This window comes from Ctenocephalides felis, unplaced genomic scaffold (genome assembly GCF_003426905.1).
Source record: "Ctenocephalides felis isolate EL2017-DRISC unplaced genomic scaffold, ASM342690v1 CF-g0.4_SCAFFOLD_01886, whole genome shotgun sequence".
NCBI classification, from domain to species: Eukaryota; Metazoa; Arthropoda; class Insecta; order Siphonaptera; family Pulicidae; genus Ctenocephalides; species Ctenocephalides felis.
The window spans coordinates 2445278-2466753 of record NW_020538040.1 but is presented as its reverse complement, the minus strand read 5'-3'; the positions used below and the strand labels follow the sequence as shown (position 1 = coordinate 2466753).

Below are 21476 nucleotides of genomic sequence, written 5' to 3'. Positions count from 1 at the left end.
CCAATTTGCTCGTCAGTAGAGTCCCTTTTTATAAATAATTCTCAATTTGCTCGTTAGTAGAATATTCTCTTCATAAATTATTTATAAAAAAAATTTATTTGCTCGTCAATACAGTCCTTTTTTATGAACAATTTTCAAATAAATTTAACATACTGGTCTTTCTCGAGCCCTTTTTATGATTAGTTTTTCAGAAATCTCAACTTGCTCGTCAGTAGAGTCCCTTGATCTTAAATTATTAACAAGAGTTGTTATAAAACATATTTTCTCAAATTCAAATTTAAATGTTAACGGTCGTCTGTAAACTTCAGAGTGAACTTATGTCTAGCCAAACGTGGACAACTTCATTGTGTAAACATTTTGTACGTGATTAATTACAGCAATTATCTCTGCGTTTATTTAAGATAAAGAATGTAATTTTGTTAATAAATAGAAAAATCAAAATGATCTTTATTTGTACTACTATAATATAATTTATTAAGTACAAAAGATAGATCTGTATTTGAAGAATATGTATTTTACGCAAAAAAGACTAATATTTCATGTGTCATGTTTATCTTATTTTAAATTTAAACGTCAACGATCAAAGTTAAGTTGATGCAACTTCAGAGTGCAAATCTTTTACTAATCGTGGACAACTTCATATTGTATGCATTTTGAATTGTATTAAATGCAGTAATTCTGACTATATAAAAAGTGCTTTGTCATAAAATGAACTTTTGACATTTATTTTAAATGTTTCCTGTAAGATAAATTTGGTCGTCATTAGAGTCCTTTTTTGCATATTTTATTTAAGATTTTTTTCAGAAGAGATTTTCTCTTTTATCTATCAGTTTGCTCGTCAGTAGAGTCTCTTTTCACAGTTTTAGAAGTTTTGTTCGTCAGTAGAGTCAATTTTTCTTATTCTATTTGCTCGTCTGTAGAGTTCTTTTTCCTTTTTTCTGATTTTGCTCATCAGTAGAATCCTTTTATTTTTCTATCTAAATAATAAATTTGCTTGTCAGTAGAGTCCTTTTTCTACTTTTTCTCGTCAGTAGAGTCTCTTTATCTTTTGTTTCAGTTTTGTTAGACAGTAGAATTCTTTTCTTTCTTCTTTGGTTTGTTCATCAAAAGAATAAATATCTCCTTGTCTAATTTACTGCATTTAATATTTTACAATGTACTCAACGCTCTGAACTTGTTTGATGTTGGTACTTGGTTTTTCTTAATTCAAATTTAAATTTTATTTATATGAGTGCTTTTAAAACTTTTAAAGGAAACTCTAAAACTAGTCAAAATGAAACCTCAATATTATTAAATATTAGTTATTGTATGTATTGTTTTTTTAAATTTTCAATATAAAATAGTAATATATTATATCAATATAATAAATCATTTTTGAGGGAAGACAAATAATTTTACATTACATTTTATTCAAATTGGTACACTGTACAACTTATTTACTTTACACTGTAATGTAAAGTCTATGATACAACTGTATTTATCTATTTCATTGTAAACACACACACAAAAATCCCTTTTAATATTTTCCATTCAAATCTCCCGCCGAGAAAGAGGTTTCTAATTTCATCCGTAAAAAAAAGAATAAAATAAACAGCTGCCCGCTTTTGTGACATATGGCGACGATAGACAGGGCGCTAATGAACCATCTTGGTAACACTTTAACAAAAAACAAATTTTTAAAACTAATATTCATCTGCAGATATACTAGTAATCATTTCATCACCATATTAAAAATATTATAAATCTTTGCCGATTTAGAAAGAAATAAAGTTTTAATACATTAGTAATAGCACCAAGTTTTTATTGTTCTTTTAATGAATTAATAATGAAATGCTGTCTAATAATAGTTAATAATAATAATAATAAGTGATGTGTTAAAGTATAAATATCAAGTGTAGTGAAGTTTTTTAAATGTTTTTTTTTTGAAAATAAGTCAATAAAGTTTTCTTCAATAAAGTAAGGACAAATTAAAAATGTCAATACCGGTGACAAAAATTATTATTTAGTAAAACTAATCAGTACAAAGATTTTTACCGAGGTACCTAATTGGTATATATATTTTTTAATTTCAATAAGTATTACAACTGTTAAATTAATAACATCTAGTAATTGGTATATCAGCTCTCCTATTAATATTAGGATTGCCAGAAAAGTTTGTTCGTCCTCCATTTTTGTATCAAAACAGAAATAGAAATGTCACAAGCGGCTCGAAAAAATAAAATCGTTATAAATAATAAATATAAATATAAATAATATAATTTATTTAATTTGTTAATGTGCAGAATAGTTTTTGTGTTTAATTTTGTATAACAAAGTGTCCTAAGAAGTACTATTGCTAAATAGAAATTTGAACTGTCACTTTTTTGGGGTTAGAAAATAATTATTTGTGCTTTATCAATATTTAATACTAATAAGTTTATAATAATATAAACGTGGTGATAATAATATAAAAGTTATAATTAACTAATTCGTGTTTAAAGTTTAAATTTTTAAATGTGAGTTTTATAGTGTTCTATAGATACTGATACAAAAATAAAATGTAAACTGTCACTTTTTGGGGTTAGATAATTATTTGTTTTAAATTATTTGTATTCAAACTAATTGTGTAATAATGCATTGATATTAAATACTAATTTGTTCATGATAATAATATAAAAGTCGTTTTGAAATAATATACAGTTCAGTTTTGTGTTTAATTAGTATATATTTTGTGCTTTGTTGTGTCGAAACAAAAGTAAAACTTATAAACGTCACTTTTTGAGGTTATGTAAAATTATGAATTCAAAATTTTAGTGTTTTTTGTACAATTCAATAACTAAATTGCAAAATTAATAGTATTTATGTATTTGTGATTCTTAGTGATGGTTTAAAAAATTAAAAAGTGCGATTATTAGTTAAAAATTATAATTTGTGCTTAAAATGTTAAATTGAAAATCCTCGGAGCTTTAATAATGGAAGTGGCGAATATGGTTAGGTGACAATTTTTTTAATATTTTTAGTGTTTAATGAATTAATTATGAAATGCTGTTTAATAATAGTTAATAATAATAATAAGTGATGTGTTAAAGTATAAATATAAAGTGTAGTGTTGTTTTTAAAGTAATTTTTCAATTAATAATATCCTGGCGGAAAGAACAAATTAAAAATGTTAAACTGGGTGAGGAAAATTGATTATTTTTGGGTTTCTTAAAACTATTGAAAATTGTTTTAATGATTTTCATGATTCTCTAACGATTTAAATATGGATGTTTAATTAAGTTTTAGCGTTTGTTTGTATTAATTTTTGTTTATTTTTAATATATGGACTTTAATAATGCTAAAACTTTAATTCACAATATTACTTATTACTACTGAAATAAACATAGAGATGTCGCCTACATTTAATAATACTAATATACATATTAATATTTTAAAATTAATTTCTAATTAAAATAAAAAAGACAATTTTACATTCGTTAGAGATTTAAACTCTAAAATTTTACGAATATTGTTTTTGTCGTCGTTCCTTCGACTATAACTTTAATAAAATGTCCTATTTTTAATTAACAGGTCAATGTTAATTAAATGTTAACTAATTTAGTACACTTGACGACTTTGCTAAACTAGTTTAACTTTGTGAACATAACTAAAGACATCATATTAAAAATAACATTAAAAAACTAAATATGTAATATTATTAAATTTTTAGTGTTAGGGTTTATTAAAAAAATTAATTAAAAATTGATCCTTATATTCGAAAAATAAAAAAAGGACTTAACTATATATTATAGTTAATATAAATAGTGAGTTAAATTAAATATAAAAATTGTTTGATTAAAATATTTAATAAATGATAAATACATGTTACAAGTTGAAATTACTCCAGAAAAATATTATGTTTCTGTCATAACATCATAGTGTTTGTTTTTCACAATGCTTTAAGTAGTTTTGAATCGTTTGACACCAAAATTGTAATATCTCGGCTTATTAATTTTAAGTTTTCCAAGCATTGTTTCAAAGTTTTTTTTAGGATTTCAGAGTTCAACCATTTTTTCTATACAATTTTGTTCGAAAAGTTTTTAAACGTTATATACAGTTCTGTAGATAATTTTGTCAGCTTTCTAACGATATATAATACTTATAATATATTTAATTAAATTTAAACAAAATCAATATAAATGTAAACCACGAACATTTATTTATAACTTGAATTATTTTAAAATTGGCGCCGTCAAGCCGCCATGTTGGATTTGGAACTGTCAAGTAGACATTTTGATTTTGCAACTGTCAACAAAAGAAATTTTAAACTGAAACAATGTGGACGCCTTACGATGGTGTTAATTTCAAAGTTTAACGAATTATTTTTGCATAAGTTTGTTCTAATAGTAACAAATTGTTATATACAGATTTGTAGATAATTTTATCTACTTTTGAACAATATATAGTGATACATAGGTATAGAAATGAATTTTACTATAATAATGCTAAATTCAAAAAAATGTAACCAATGAAATCCATCAACGGTAACTAATTTTTTAAGTTCTTACATTTTTCTTGAATAATTTTGTTTGAAAAGTCTCTAAACGTTATATACAGACTTATAGAAAACAATACCCTTTTAACAATATATAATACTATTGCTAAATTTTAATTTTGTTTAGTAAAATGTGCGTTGATGTAAAAAAAGTGCAACCGATGAAACTAATAATATAAAATGACACTTTAAAGTTTATAAATATTTTGTGAATAATTTTGTTCGAAACATGTTAAATTGTTATATTCCGAGTTGTAGATAAATTTATTAGCTTTTTAACGATATGTAATAATATATAAGTGTTGGAACAAATTTTAGTAATATAAACTAAATTGTAAACTTTATATATTTTTCATATTTAATTTTGTTCGAAGACTTATTAAATGTTATTATACACATTTGTAGACAATTTTATTTTAAGTTTTGCAATTAATAATTCATTTATTTTGGGTAAAAGAGGCTACAATTTGGAGTTTTTTTTTTCAATTTACATCATTTGCGGAAAATTTTGTCTGGACCTTTTTTAACATTAACATTATTATATATCATTACAATTAAAAATTACACTTTGAATTTCAATATTATCACACATTTATTTAAATTTGCATTATTTCTCGAAAAAATTGGTAACTGTTTTTTTCTTATTGTATAATAATACAAAGCTTATTAAAAAGTCTACAAATATGCATTTTTACATTCATAACTGTTGGAATAATATTTCTACTAAAACAATACTTAGAATTAAATATTATCAAGTACATATTGCATTAGTTTACAAGTAACTAGATACTACAATTTAAATTTTACTGATTTTTCTAATTTAATTTTGTTAGCAAAGTTATTAAACGTTATATAGATTTGTAGGCAATTTTATCAGCTTTCTAACAATATATAATACTATAGTTATATTTTAAATCTGTGAAATAAAATAAACGTTTGTATATAAAATGTTTTAAAATTACTGCATTCAATTTGAGAACAATGTACCGAACACAATGTACCGGACACATGAAGTTGTCCGCGGTTTGGTACTGTCAACTCTTTTTTGCCAGTTGAGATTTGAATTTGAATTTACAATGTAATATTTGTCTTTTATCATGAACTATAAATAATTTTGTTCGAAAACTTATTAAACGTTATATACAGAGTTGTAGATAATTTTATTAGCTTTTTAACGATATATAAATAATATATAAGTGCTAGTACAAATTTTAGCAACATAAACGTAAATTAAAAAAAAAATCAAACAACGGCTAACTAAATTTTGAACTTTACACATTTTTCACATTTAATTTTGTTCAAAAAGTTTTTAAACGTTATATACAGAGTTGTAGACAATTTTATTAGCTTTCTAACAATGTATAATACTATTGTTATATCTTAATTATTTATAATGAAATAAGCGTTTATATAAAAAAAGTGCAACCAATCAAATATAGGGTCCGCCAAATTACTTTATTTTTTTTACAAACTACTGAATATTTTCTAAAATTTCTTTTTTATTTGAAAGTACAATCCTTTCAGTTAATAATGAAATTAATTCTGTTAATACTTTAATTCAAAAATGAAGAAAAAAAGCCTCGGCTGACCGTTGAAAAAAAAAAAAAAATGAAAATGAAAAATGTAAGATGGGATACCCTATATATAATTATGGACTCTCAAAGCATAGTGCTAATAACTCGATACTAAATTTTATATTTTACACATTTTTTTTAATTAATTTTGTTCGAAAATTTTTAAACGTTATATACAAAGTTGTAGATAATTTGATTAGCTTTTCAACGATATATAACAATATATATGTTGTGGAACAAATTTTAGCAATATCTAAGTAAATATAAACAACTGTAACCACTAAACACTAATGGCTAACAACAGTTTCAACTTTACAGACTTCTCTTGCTAAAGTTTGTTCGAAAAGTTTCAAAACGTCATATACTGTTTTGTAGACAATTCTATCAGCTTTCTAACAATATATAACACTATTGTTATATTCAAAATATTTTTAACAAAATAAACGTGCAACCCATGTGCAACCAAATAAATACACAGTGCTACAAAACAGGCTCTAAAAACATTACCAAGTGCATATCGATCAATTCCACCGCACCAAAAAATACCCCAAACCCTCAGTGACTTTATCAAATTCCAATTTTTGGAAAATTTTGATTCTATCTATTTTTAAAAAAATGGTTTTCTCTAAATCCGGCCAATACGATTTGTGCAGATGGAAATTGCTGCAAATTGCAGTCGATGAGAGGTACAAGCAATTCTGCGAGTTCGGCAAAGAAGGCGGCGTGACGTCACAAGGGTTCCTGACGGGTTCCGTAGAGGCACCTTGGGAGAGGGCCATCACTCCGAGCAAAGTGCCTTATTATATCAAGTAAGTGGGAAAATACTTTAAATGTTATATACAGATTTGTAGAGAATTTTATTAGCTTTTTAATGGTATATAATAATATATATGTGTTGGAACAAATTTTGGCGATACAAAGGTAAATATAAAAAAATGTCACCAATTAAATTTTAAAGTTTACTTATTTTTCCTAAACAATTTTGTTCCAAAAGTTTTTAAACGTTATATACAGATTTGTAGATAATTTTATTAGCTTTTTAACAATATATAATATTATTGCTAGATTCTAATTTTGTATAATAAAATAATGGTTTATATAAAAAAGTGCAATCGATGAAACTAATAATATAAAATGGCACTTGAAAGTTTAGAAATATTTTGTAAATAATTTTGTTCGAAACGTGTTAAAGTGTGATATACAGAGTTGTAGATAATTTTCTTAGCTTTCTAACGATATATAACCGTATATATGAGCTGGAACAAATTTTAGCAATATAAACGTAAATATACAAAAATGTAACCTATAAAACTCGCCTTAAGCTAACTAATGTATCAATTTTACCAATTTTTCCTATTAAATTTTGTTTAAAAAGTTTTTAAACGTTATATACATATTTGTAGACAATTTTATTACCTTTCCTAACAATATATAACACTATTGTTATATTTTAACTTTGTTTAACAAAATAAATGTGCAACCGATGAAACTAACATACATATTAAATACAGCAAAACGACTTATTATAATTTGTATATAAAATTGTTTTAAAATTACTGCATTTAATTTTGAACAATGTACCCAACTAACATGAAGTTGTACACGGGTTGGTGGTACTGTCATCTCTTGTTTTAACGGTTGAGATTTGAATTTGAATTTACAATATAAAATTTGTGTCTTTTTAGAAGTTTTACTTAATTTTTTTATCGTAGTTTCAAGAGATTTGTATGCAGTTTACAATATTTATATAAAAGTAAATTTATGGGCCAATTCTGCGATAAAACGGATAAAAGACTCTACTGACGAACAAATTATATTTGGAATTGAGAAAAGTAATATTAGATTTATTTTTTAGGACAGAAAGGTGACTCTACTGACTAGCAAATTGATATAAGCCAATTTTAAACATTAAATTTAGAAAAATTTTATTGAATTTATTGTTTAAGTTTGACAGCTTTTAACGCCATTTTGAAATTTTATCGATAAAGTTGATTGATTATAATTTTAATAGGAGTTTTTGCTTCTTATAATTTAAATATAATTATATATAATATAATATAAAATAAACGGATTAATTTAATTGTATACATGTCGAATTGCAAGCTGAAATATAGTAAATATGAGTAAACGTTAATTAAACTATAGACAACGTTTGACAGTTTCCGAAGTTATGAGTTTATAATTAAAATTATGTGGAATTTATTAATATAATATAAATGTACATTCCTTATAAAATGAATTTAATGTAACTTATAAAACTAACTTTATAAATAGTTAAACTGCAAAACTTTAAATATATACGCATCAAATTTAATTAACATAACTAATAACTTTTGGCAGTTGTTTGCGCCATTTTAAAATTTGACAGTTTTAGCTGCAAACGTGATTAAAGATTTATTATAAATTTTATAAATTTTTTATTAATAATTCTAACGTTCGTTGATATAATATAAATCTACATCTGATATAAAATAAATTTAAGTGTTCTTTTAATTATGAACAGTTAGAATTTAAAGCTAAAGTAATTAATATTGATACCCGTTGACAGCTGTTTAAACTGTTTAAGTTGCAAACGTGTTCAAAAATTTTGAATTTTACAAATGTTTATTTTTTTTTTGTAAATTATAAATATAAATGTTATTTTTGATATTAAATAAATACAAGTGTTTTTTAAATATATACAGTTAAAATTTAAATTTATAATATCTTAATTTTTATTTACGAGTTTGACAGTTCTTTCCGCCATTTTAAATTTAAATATCTATTCTGCACACATATCGATATTTTTTTATTATAATTTCAATATTCATTTGTGCAATTTACTGTTTAGTAATATAATATAATATAAATTTAGTTATTTATAAAATAAATTCAAGTGTACTTTCACAAGTAAAATTTAAAGCTAAAATATCTGAATTATGTTTAAATATTAATTATAGTAAATACAAGAGTTGACAGTTGTTCTACGCCATTTTAAAACTCGATAGTTTATTAAAATTAGCATTTTTTCATAATTTTAAGAGCCGTCTTTGCAAATGTATATTTTTTTCGCATAAATTGATGAATTTATATTAATAATGAAACAAACTGCTTACTGATTACATATTTAAAAAAGTCACCCAAATTGCATATATTATAATGAGCATAGATACTATATATATATAGATTGACACAAAACAAAGAGAAACTTATATAGAGTAGAATATAGTGTGTTTAGTATCAATCTTCAACAAATTTAAATGTATGTGCTTTAAATAATAAATGTGATTTTATACGTAAAATATAAAACTTAAATATTATTATAATTGTTATTCGTGACTTTTATATATATATATATATATATATACATATATATCTTTCATGTATAAATTAAATTGTTCTTTCAAATTTCTTTTGTTATCAAAATGGCGGACCGACTGTCACTTAGTAAGGTTATTTTTTTGAATTTTTATGTTTTTAAATATATAATGTTTTTTTTTGTGATTGCAGCCATCAGTTGGAAACGACGCATTGGGATCACCCCAAGATGATAGATTTGATGAACTCTTTGGCCGATTTGAACGAGGTTCGATTTTCGGCCTACAGGACGGCCATGAAGCTGAGGGCCGTACAGAAAAAACTAGGAAGTAAGTAAAATTTTAATAACATAACATTTACAACAATTTAATAGAAGTTTATTTATAATTTATGTGCTTGTTTAATTTTTCTAGTGAACATGTTGAGTCTCTCCAGTGCCCTAGAAGCTTTCGACAATCACGGATTAAGGGCCCAGAATGATAAACTCATCGATATCCCTGATATGGTGACTGTCTTGACGTCTCTGTATGAAATTATTGCAAACGAGAACCCGAAGGCCCAAATCAACGTCCCATTATGTCTCGATTTGGCCATAAATTGGCTGTTGAATGTTTACGATAGTCAACGAACTGGCCAAATCAGAGTTTTGAGCTTTAAAGTCGGTTTGGTATTACTTTGCAAAGGTCATCTCGAAGAAAAGTATAAGTAAGTATTGTCGATGCAGTATAAGAAATTGCATGATGTGGGTTTTATAAATTTGTTTTATTTTTTAGGTATCTTTTCCGGTTAATAGCCGATCCTAATCGTTTGGTCGATCAAAGGAAGTTAGGATTGCTTTTGCACGATTGCATTCAGGTGCCGAGACAGCTGGGTGAAGTTGCAGCTTTCGGAGGTTCAAATATTGAACCGAGCGTTAGAAGCTGCTTTGAGAAGGCCGGAAAGGTAAGATTCATAATAATAATAATAATAATAGTAATAGTAAATATTAATAGCTGCAAATATTTTAAATTTATTAATTAACAATGTTTGTGAAACTTAATATATATTTTAACAACATTATTACAAATCGAAAACTTTTTAAACCATCAAAATCCGTCCAACCGTTCTTGAAATATGATAAATGTATATTACACAAGTAAAAATTCATTCACAAAAAGTCTATCACGCACGTTCGAATCACCCGCTTCGACCGAACATCATAGACTTAAAGCTTAAATCGTTAAACATAACGTTTAACGCGCTCTACGCTCAATCCATACTTAGAAGTTCAAAGGGCATCCTTGACACCTCAAAACATAGACCGATACTGTTTTTTGAACTTTTTATTAACGATACGACTATAATGTTACGGAATATCGTTGTAAATGTGATAAATAATAGTTTTTGCCTATCGGCAAATTGTTAGATGGATAATAATCACTAAAAAAATCACTGTAATAAAAGATAAAATAGGAAGTTTAACTAAAAATAGCACGATTTGGCTTTATATTTAGTTTTGTTAATGATAAAACTAAATAATGATAAAAATATTTTATTAACGCTTACCATGCGCATCCGAGCCTAAGCAAAGATGTATGGGAAAGCGTCGTGTTAGGTTCGGACGACATGGCGAGCGCTAGTCGAATTGAAAATATTAAAGTTTCGGTGAAGATTTTCATATATCAAATATAGGCATGTGGGGTATCAAATGAAAGGTCTCGACGAGAACTAACTAGAAATCATACTTAAACATTCTAAAAAGTAATAGGGTTCCGTACAAAATGTTTATTTATTTCGTAATGTCAATTTTTACAATTTTAAAATACAACGATTGGCTGTAAGTATGTTAGGTTATGTTATAGATAATTGAATTTACCACAATTTTGCCGAATATTTCGTTCAATTTGGACGAACGGTTCAAAATTTACAAGAGATTGAATGAAAGGTAAACCAATGGGTTGCAGAACTCAGGGTCTAGTATGAGTTGAGAAGTTTTACTTCAAATATAGGCATGTGGGGTATCAAATGAAAGGTCTCGACGAGCACTTGAATAATATCATAATAATAGACTTTTAACACCGATAGGGTTTTCTACTTTAATTTTGTTAAATTAATTGTTAATTTTTATTTCTAATCTTGTAAACCGAGTGATGGTAAGGCTTCTATTCATAGACAGTATTATAGATTGCTTAATTATATACAAATTTGCCGAATATTTCACTTCTCTGAGACAAATAGTTTAAAAGATACAAGAGATATAATAAAAAGTAGACCAATGGGTTGCGAATGTAAAAACAAAATATGATTCAAGAAGTTTTACTTCAAATATAGGCATGTGGGGTATCAAATGAAAGCTCTCGACGAGCACTAACCAAATATACGAGTGACGTACAAAACTGACTGATAGGGTTCCGTACAATTACACATATCCATTATTCAACACTATTTTTTTAATTTTTATTGCAATTTTAAAGTATACAGAGTTGATTTAAGGATTTATATTAAGTACAACCATAGATAATTTAATTTAGAACATTTTTGTAGAATGTATCATTTGCGTCAAAGGATTTGTTTCAAAGTTACAAACAATTTAATAAATAAATGCACAGGAATGAGTTGTCATACTATAAATAGTACAGCGGGTCAAACATGAGTTGAGAAGTTTTACTTCAAATATAGGCATGTGGGGTATCAAATGAAAGGTCTCGACGAGCACTATCCAAATATTTTAGTAACAAGCTCAATAAACCTATAGGGTTTTATACACATGAATTATTTACCTTTTAATAGCAATTTTTGCTATTTTAAAGTATGCCAAGTTGATTTAGGGTTCTAACATACTAGAAAATAATATACATCTTTTAATTTAGCACAACTTTACCGAATGTTGCATTTAAATCGGACGAACCGTTCAAAAGTTACAGGATATGTAACGAAAGTAAACCAATGGGTTGCACAGCTCTGAATCTAGTGTGAGTTGAGAAGTTTTACTTCAAATATAGGCATGTGGGGTATCAAATGAAATGTCTTGACTAGCACTATCCTAAAATCATACTTAAACACTTAACAAAGCAACAGGGTTCCGTACAAAGCATACAAATCCAAGAAGTTAACATTGCTATATCTATTATTACGTCACTTACAGCTAGTTTATTTTTTGTTTCCAGGATTTAACAGCGATCGAAGCAATGCACTTTTTGAGTTGGCTCCAGCAGGAGCCCCAGAGCATGGTTTGGCTGCCGGTGCTGCACAGATTAGCTGCTGCCGAGGCAGCTAAACATCAAGCCAAATGTAATATTTGTAAGGAGTATCCGATCGTTGGTTTCAGGTAATGTTTAATAACCACATATACACGTATGTATAATTTTGTTACGTTTATATGTTTATGAATGTGTTTTCATTTATTTACCAGATATCGTTGTCTGAAATGCTTCAACTTCGACATGTGCCAAACCTGTTTCTTCTCAGGACGAAAAGCCAAAAACCACAAACTGACACATCCGATGCAGGAATACTGCACCACGGTAAGCAATAGTATTCTCGGTTACACTTTTTATCTTATATGGCAACACTAATTATAAGGAAATAACTCCAACCAGTTCGAAATAATTGGTACTACTGAAGGGCATTCATTAATCATGTGATCGATTTTTTAGTACTTTTTGATTACCCCTCCCCGAATTTACGAAAAAAACGTTTTTTAATGATCGATCTACACCAAAAAAGGACTCTTCTGACGAGCAAACTGAAAATTCTTAACTAAAAAGGACTCTACTGCCAAACAAAATTAAATTACCAAAAAAAAAGACTCTACTGACGAGCAATTGATTTAAATTACTCAAAAATTACATTAACAAAAAAGAGAAATTAAAAATTATATCAACAAGAAACTCTATTGACGAACAAAATAGTTTAAAAATTATATTAACAAAGAATGGACTTTACTGACGAGCAAACTTAGAAAATGCAAAAAGGGACTCTACTGACGAGCAATTTAATTGAAAGTTTCAATTAAATATAAACTAAATTTAAATATTAAACATTAAATGGCAAGCTAAAAAAATAAAAAAGAAACTCTACTGACAAACAAACTAAAAGTCGGTTCGATATTGAAATAAATAAAATGGGACTCTAGTGACGAGCAAATTGATTAAAATTGATTAAAAAAAATAACAAAAAAAGGAATCTACTGACGAGCAATCTTAATTTTGATCTGAAATTTTAAAAAAAGGACTCTACTAACGAGCAAACATCAAATATAAATTTAAATAACAAAACGGGACTCTACTGACGAGCAAACAAAAAATCAATTTGAAATTAAAATCAATAAAAACAAAAAGGATTCTGATCAATATAAAAGGGACTCTACTGACGAGCAAACATTAAAAACAAATTTAAATAACAAAAAAGGACTCCACTGACGAGCAAAGTAAAAATTAGATTGAAATATAAAAAAGGACTCTACTAACGTGCAAATCAAAAATTGTATCAAAATTATAAAAATACAAATTATAAAATACAAAATGGATTCTACTGACGAGCAAAATAAAAATCAGATTGAAATATAAAAAGGGACTCTACTGACAAGCAAATAAAAATTTACTTAAATTAAAAATGGACTCTACCAACGAGCAAAATAAAATTTGACTTTAAATAAAGAAGGAACTCTACTGACAAGCAAAGTAAAATTTGACTTTAAATTAAAAAGGGACTCTACTGACAAGAAAACATTAAATACAAACTTAAATAACAAAACGGGACTCTACAGACGAGCAAATTAAATTAACAAAAAAGGGACTCTACTGACCAGCAAACATTAAATAAAAATCTAAAAAAACGTGAAAGGGACTTTACTAAAGAGCAATCTTAATTTTAATCTAGAATTTTAAAAAAGGATTCTACTGGCGAGCCAAATTAAATTAATAGAAAGGGACTCTACTTACGAGAAAACTAATTTAAAAAAATAGACAAAAGGGACTCTACTGACGAGAAAACTAAAAATCAATTTGAAATTAAAGTCAATAAAAACGAAATAAACTCTCATCAGTAGAGAAAAGGACTCTACTGACGAGCAAAATAAAATTTGACTTCAAATTAAAAAAGGACTCTACTGACCAGCAAAATAAAATTAACAATTAAAGGACTTTACTGACGAGCAAACTAATTAAAAATTGAAATTAACAAAAAACGAGCAAATTATTTTTTTATTTAGAAAATTAAAAAAGGGACTCTACTGACGAGCAAAATTAAAATAAAATGAAAAAACTCTACTAGCAATACACTTATTTCTCACACACCTTTATCAGGCTAATTTAATCATCCGTACATGTTTTTATATCTCTCCTTATCTATCTTTACTTTTTTATATCATATCTTTATTACATCTTAATATTAATTTCCTAAAATCTTTCTTTACCATCACATTCAATTAATATATCCATTCCTCAGACAACCTCCGGTGAAGACGTTCGTGACTTCACAAGAGCTCTCCGTAACAAATTCAAATCCAAGAGATACTTCAAGAAGCACCCCCGAGTTGGCTATCTACCAGTCCAGACTGTTTTGGAAGGCGACGCCCTGGAAAGTCCAGCGCCGTCACCACAGAGGTCAGCACTCGCTCCCGATATGCATTCCAGGTTGGAGATGTATGCAACCAGGTTGGCCGAGGTTGAACTGAGGACTAGGAGCAATTCTACACCGGATTCGTAAGTAGATTTAAATGGCGAAAAATTTTTGTTGAAATATTGGTAAATATAAGTGCGCCCGCGACGGGAAGTTTTCATTTGCCCCGGCGCCCACGCAAGGGGTGCAAACTTTTACCCACTCGTTGTTAGTTTTCTCGTCAGTAGAGTTCATTTCTACTTTTTTGTTTTATTTAGTGATGATGAGCACCAACTGATTGCCCAATACTGCCAGTCTCTAACCGGTCCCAACGACTCCAATAACACGAACTCCAATTCGGCGCCCAGAAGTCCGGTTCAATTGATGGCGGCCATGGACGCCGAACAAAGGGAAGAATTGGAGGCAATGATTAGAGAGCTGGAGGACGAAAATAAGGCGCTTCAAGCCGAGTATGAACGATTAAAAAAGGACGGCGGTGATAAAAACGAGAGGGGGGATAGACATGATGGTGATGAGAGGGATGGCGGAGGGGTTAATGGAAATGGTGGAGCAGGTGAGGGAGAGATTTTTTTAAAAAATGACATTTATGTAATAGTTGCTAGAGTTTTTAAGTTATGTTTTGTAAAAGTATTTGTTTTAATTTTTTTTAAAACGCTTGTCAGTAGAGTTTTTCTTGTCATTCTTAATTTGATCGTCAGTAGAATCTGTTTTTTGATTTTTTTTTTAGTTTGTGAATAGTCTCTTTCTCTTTTAAATCTTAAAAATTTAAATTTGCTCGTTTGTATAGTCCCTTCTTAATCTGATTTATCTAGTTTGGTCGTCAGTAGAGTCACTTTTACACTTTTTTTATTTAGTCAGTACAGCCCCTTTTTATTATTTCAGTAGAATTTTTTAATTTTTTCTTGATTTGTTCTTTAATAGAGTTTTTGGCGACACTTTTTTTTTAATTGCTCGTCAGTAGAGTCCTTTTTGTCATTCTTAATTTGTTCGTCAGTAGAGTTCTTTTTGTCATTCTTTTCCGGAATTTGTTCGTCAGTAGAGTCCTTTTTACTTTTTTCTAATTTGTTTGTCAGTAGAGTCCTTTCTCTGTTTTTTTCTAGTTTATCAGTAGAGTCCTTTCTTGTTTTTAATTGAGTTTTTTGTCAGTAGAGTTCCTTCTTATTTATTTCAGTTTTTTCGTCAGTAGAGTCTCTTTTACATTTTTTTATAATTTGCTTGTCAGTAGAGTCCTTTTTGTCATTCTTAATTTGCTCGTCAGTAGCGTCTGTTCTTTGATTTTTTCATAATTTGCTTGTCAGTAGAGTCTCTTTTATCATTTCTTTGTGTTTTATTAGTAGAGTCCCTACTTTTAATTAAGTATTCTTGTCAGTAGAGTTCCTTCTTCGTTATTTCAATTTTCTCATCAGTAGAGTTCCTTTTAAAAAAAATTCTACGAAAATCCAATTTTCTTGTCAGTACGGTTCTTTTCTCTTATTTTTACTGAATTCGTTTATCAGTAGAGGTTTTTTCGACACTTTTGTCTCAATTAGCTCGTCAGTAGAGTCTTTTTTTATAAATAGTTTCTGCGAAATCCCTTTTTTAAAAATAATTTCTAGGAAACCTCAATTTGCTCGTTAGTAGAGTCCATTTTACATTTATCATTCTTAAGTTTCTTGTCAGTAGAGTTTTTTTTACATTTTTTTAAATTTGCTCGTCAGTAAAGTTCTTTTTATGATTTTTTTTCTTAATTTGTTTGTCTGTAGAGTTTTCTTTATGATTCTTTCCTACTCTGTCAGTAGAGTCCCTTTTTTAAAAAAATAATTTCTAAAAAAATCTCAATTTGCTTGTCAGTAGAGTTCTTTTTATGATTTTCTCTCTTAATTTGCTCGTCAGTAGAGTTCTTTTTACATTTTACATTTTGTTTCTCTCATTTTGCTCGTCAGTAGAGTTCCTTTAGTTAAAAAAATCTACTTACAATTAGAATTTTATTTAACGAATAGAATATGAAGTTTTAAGTTTCTATTATTTAATCTGTTTGTCTATATAAGTTTAAAATGGTTATAGAAGAAGATAAGATAGGTTTTTCAGTTTTAAATAACTGTTTAAATTGAAATTGTTTATTTTTAGATTTATTATTACTTAATTTGTTTATTTATTTCTTTTAGGTAATAGCGATACTCTGACGAGATCTGGTAACAGCGATCAGGATATGGTGGCCGAAGCGAGGCTGCTGAGACAGCACAAAGGGAGACTCGAGGCCAGGATGCAGATTTTGGAGGATCACAATCGACAGTTGGAGGCACAGTTGCAGAGATTGAGACAACTTTTAGATGAGGTAAATAAAACCTTAAAATAATAATAAGAAGTGTTATTTGAGTGAAAGTTGGTTAACTAACTAAGAGATTCAGTGTGAAAGAAAGATAGTTTGAGAGAGAAAGTAAGATAAATAGAGAAACGAGAAGTCAGGGAGAGATCAATAGAGAGAGAAAGTGAGATTGTAATAAAGCAAGTAAAAGTTATTGGACAAATGTATTTGTGTATTCAAATTTCGCACGAACCTTATCTTTGGAATACAGAGTGAAGTATGCTATGCTACTATGCGATTAGGCTTTGTTGTGTTTATGTACGACCTGTTCCATATTGTATTTCAAGGAGACCACATCCAGCTAATAAATCATCTTATATTTTAAATTGTCTTTTGGTTAATGTTATTATTTATTTTCTTTATTACCAGTTATGTATAGAGAGTGATGTAGGGAGATAAAGACATTTTAGTTCTAGAGTGATATAGAAAGAAATAGAAAGAGAAAGTGAGACGAAAAGATTTAATTTTACATTTGTTTACATTTTTTTTCTATTTCAGCCAAATGCAGCTTCTCCGTCTAAAACTGGAACTTTGCAAACGAGATCAGTGACGGCTTCACAATTGGCAACGGATTCACCGGCTAAGATGCAGAATGGACTTTATCATGAGTCGAGTAAGTTAACTAAAACATAAATCAGCAAATTATCTTTATCTTGAATCGATCAAGTATATCTTTATAATAAATCGATAAAATTGATCTCTTCTTCTAATATTCTTATGTCTTCTAATATTTGTACGTTTAACCAAATTTACTTTAAATTAGTCTTATAATAATATAGAATTGCTATTCAATATAATAATGAAAATAAATAATAATATACAGTATTTTGAAACATTTTGGTTCATAAATTTCATTTTTAAATTTTCCTTATGGGAATCTAGAAAATTTATCTCTGTCTCCGTAAATTATGTCATTTTTATACATTTTATTTTGTTTAAACAAATAGATTTAAAAGTATTTTAATAATAATATAAAATTCATTCTTAATTCATTCGTAAAATTTATTATAAGTTACATTCTTAAATTGTTTTAGTACAGTGAAGCTTTAAACCATTATGGCAACCTTAGCAAATATACAAACCATATCAAGAATTTTCTTAAAAAAATGCTCAATTCATTAAAGTAAATTAATTAAAGTAAAATTTTATTATTATGCTTGAAACATTTTTCTAAATCGATTTTTTCTCTTGTTTTATATTTACTAATAATACTTTACGATAACATTTGGTTACGATTAAATCAGGTAACAAAAGCAAACAAAAATTTTACTTTATTTCTATTTTTAATTGCTTGCACGTTTTACATAATTAATTTTGATTTTATTCAAATAATGCCAAAGTTCAAGTGTGAAACACGCTTTACTACGCTAAAGCATCCGCCACACTCTACCGGCGCCATATAAACTCATAAACAACCGTTATATACAAAATGTCAAGTGTGTGTGCCGCTTTAGGCTAAAGCGTGTAACACACTGTGCGAATTTATAAAATTAAAATAAAATTTTGAAAAGAAGTAAAGAAAATCTTAATTTGTTCTGCGACGTTTTCAAAATAGATATAATACCCCAAATAAATTCTTTTAATATGATAAAAATCTTTCTTGTCTTTGTGCTTCCAAATTTTCCCAAAATTTCAACTTTTATTGAAATCCAGACTCAGTTTGTTTGATCGCTAGTAGAGTCCTTTTATTATTAATATACTCATTTTTTATATTTCAAGATTTTCACTTGTCGTAGTTAGTCTGAAGAAGTTTTACTTCAAAAAATTTATATTATTAAATTTATATTATTAACATTTGTCAGACTTTTTTGAATAGAAGCTGAGTACTTAACATTAACTAAATGATTTGTCCAATATACACTTTTTACTTTACTTCAGCTTAAAGAAGTTTTACTTCAAAATTTTTAAGTTGTATTTTATATGGCATGTGGGGTATCGTTTGAAAGATCTCGATGAGTAGAAAACGATTCTCATACAATAAAATGATTATATCATAATAAAAACATTACATATTCTCATATTTTATTGCAAAAAAATATTACAATATTAAAATTTATTAATTCTCTTTTACTATATGTATTGTCTAAATCTTTTGTATCGAATTCTACAATTAACTATGTCTATTGTCCACAGTATATACACTTTTAATGAGTTTGTAGTAAACGGCTTAAAGAAGTTTTACTTCAAATTTTTAAAATGTGGTTTTATGGCATGTGGGGTATCGTTTGAAAGGTCTCGACGAGTAGAATCTGAATCTTATTATTATATCGTCTCAATTCATATTTTATAATGATGATTCAACGAATAATTTGTTCAAAATTTTATTAAACGTAAATTATATTTTTACTACAACTTTAATTGTAATAAAATTAATAAATTGTGAATAAATAAACATAATTTATATCCTAATTGATTTTTTTTTAGTTTCAGGAGGTTGGGCAGATGGTAGAAGTTCTTGGACAGATGGACGAAGCAGTCTGGATAGGCCTCCACCGCCTGCACACAATGTGCAGCAGACGATGGGCAATCTTATGCACATGGCAGGTAAGAAATAAATATATATATATATATATATATAATATATATATACATACATATATATATATACACATATATATATATAATATATATATATATATATATTTCTTGTGATATATATTTGTTTTTATTCTTTGCAAGCAGCTGGAAGGATATAAATGAAAGACGGTAAGAGTAAAAAAAAATTCACAATTAAAATGTAATATACAGATTTGTAGATAATTTTATAAGCTTTTTAACGATATATAATAATATATAAGTGTTAGAACAAATTTTAGCAATATAAACATAATTATAAAAAAATGTAACCTGTAATATCTGAGTACCTGAATGACTTTTACATAATAACATTTAGAAAGACTCAAAAATATTATTGACAGCAATTGTTTTAAAATAAAGTATAAATAAAATATAAATAAAATAATTATTATTTATAAAACGCAAATATTATATTGTAAATTCAAATTCAAATCTTAACGGTCGCAAAAGTGTTGACAGTACCAACTCGTGTGCAACTTCATGTGTATTGGGTACATTGTTCAAAATTAAATGCAGTAATTTCAAAACATTTTATACACAAATTGTAATAAGTTGTTTTCTGCTTTTAATATGTATGTAGTTTCATCGGTTGCACGTTTATTTTGTTAAGCTAAGTTAAAATATAACAATAGTGTTATATATTGTTAGAAAGCTAATAAAATTCTCTACAAATCTGTATATAACGTTTAAAAACTTTGCGAACAAAATTAAATAAGAAAAGCGTGTAAAGTTGAAACTGTTGTTTAGCCATTAGTGGTTAGTGGTTACATTTTTGTATATTTACGTTTGTATTGCTAAAATTTGTTTTAACACATATATATTATTATATATCGTTATAAAGCTAGTAAAATTATCTACAACTTTTTGTACTACATTTTGTTACGTTTCGAACAAAATTATTTACAAAATATTTCTAAACTTACAAGTATCATTTTATATTATTAGTTTCACCGGTTGCACTTTTTTATATAAACGTACATTTTGTTATAAATAATTAGAATATAACAATAGTATTATATATTGTTGGAAAGGTAATAAAATTATCTACAAATCTGTTTATAACGTTTTATAAGTTTTCCAACAAAATTGAATAAAAAAAATTTGTAAATATTAAGTTTTTGTATCTAATTATAAGCCAATATGGGATTTCACCGGTTACATTTGGCAATATTTACAGTTATATTGCATAAATTTGTTCCAACACTTATATATTAAAATATATTGTTAAAAAGTAGATAAAATTATCTACAAATCTGTATATAACAATTTGTTAGTGTTGGAACAAAATTATGCAAAAATAATTCGTTAAACTTTGAAATCAACACAATCGTAAGGCGTCGACATTGTTTTAGTTTAAAATTTCTTTTATTCGTGTTGACAGTTGCAAAATACAAAATGTCTACTTGACAGTTCCGAATCCAACATGGACGCTTGACAGCTCCAAATTTGAAATAGTTCAAGTTAGGAATAAATGTTCGTGGTTTATATTTATATTTATTTTGTTCAAATTTAAGTAAATATATTATAAGTATTATATATCGTTAGAAAGCTGATAAAATTATCTACAATC

General features: G+C 27.1%; 1 protein-coding gene across 1 annotated transcript; it reads left to right on the top strand.

The window, feature by feature from the left end:
* Positions 1-6702: 6702 nt before the first annotated feature.
* On the top strand, positions 6703-19873 carry LOC113378388 (dystrophin-like; the record flags this gene model as incomplete). Its single annotated transcript, XM_026618919.1, is given in 11 exon segments — positions 6703-6896; positions 9577-9713; positions 9798-10089; positions 10158-10326; positions 12531-12691; positions 12776-12887; positions 14812-15068; positions 15243-15538; positions 17130-17299; positions 17828-17942; positions 19754-19873. Coding segments are annotated over 11 exon segments (2023 nt in total), but the record flags the coding sequence as incomplete, so codon positions are not given.
* Between the last annotated feature and the right edge of the window lie 1603 nt (positions 19874-21476).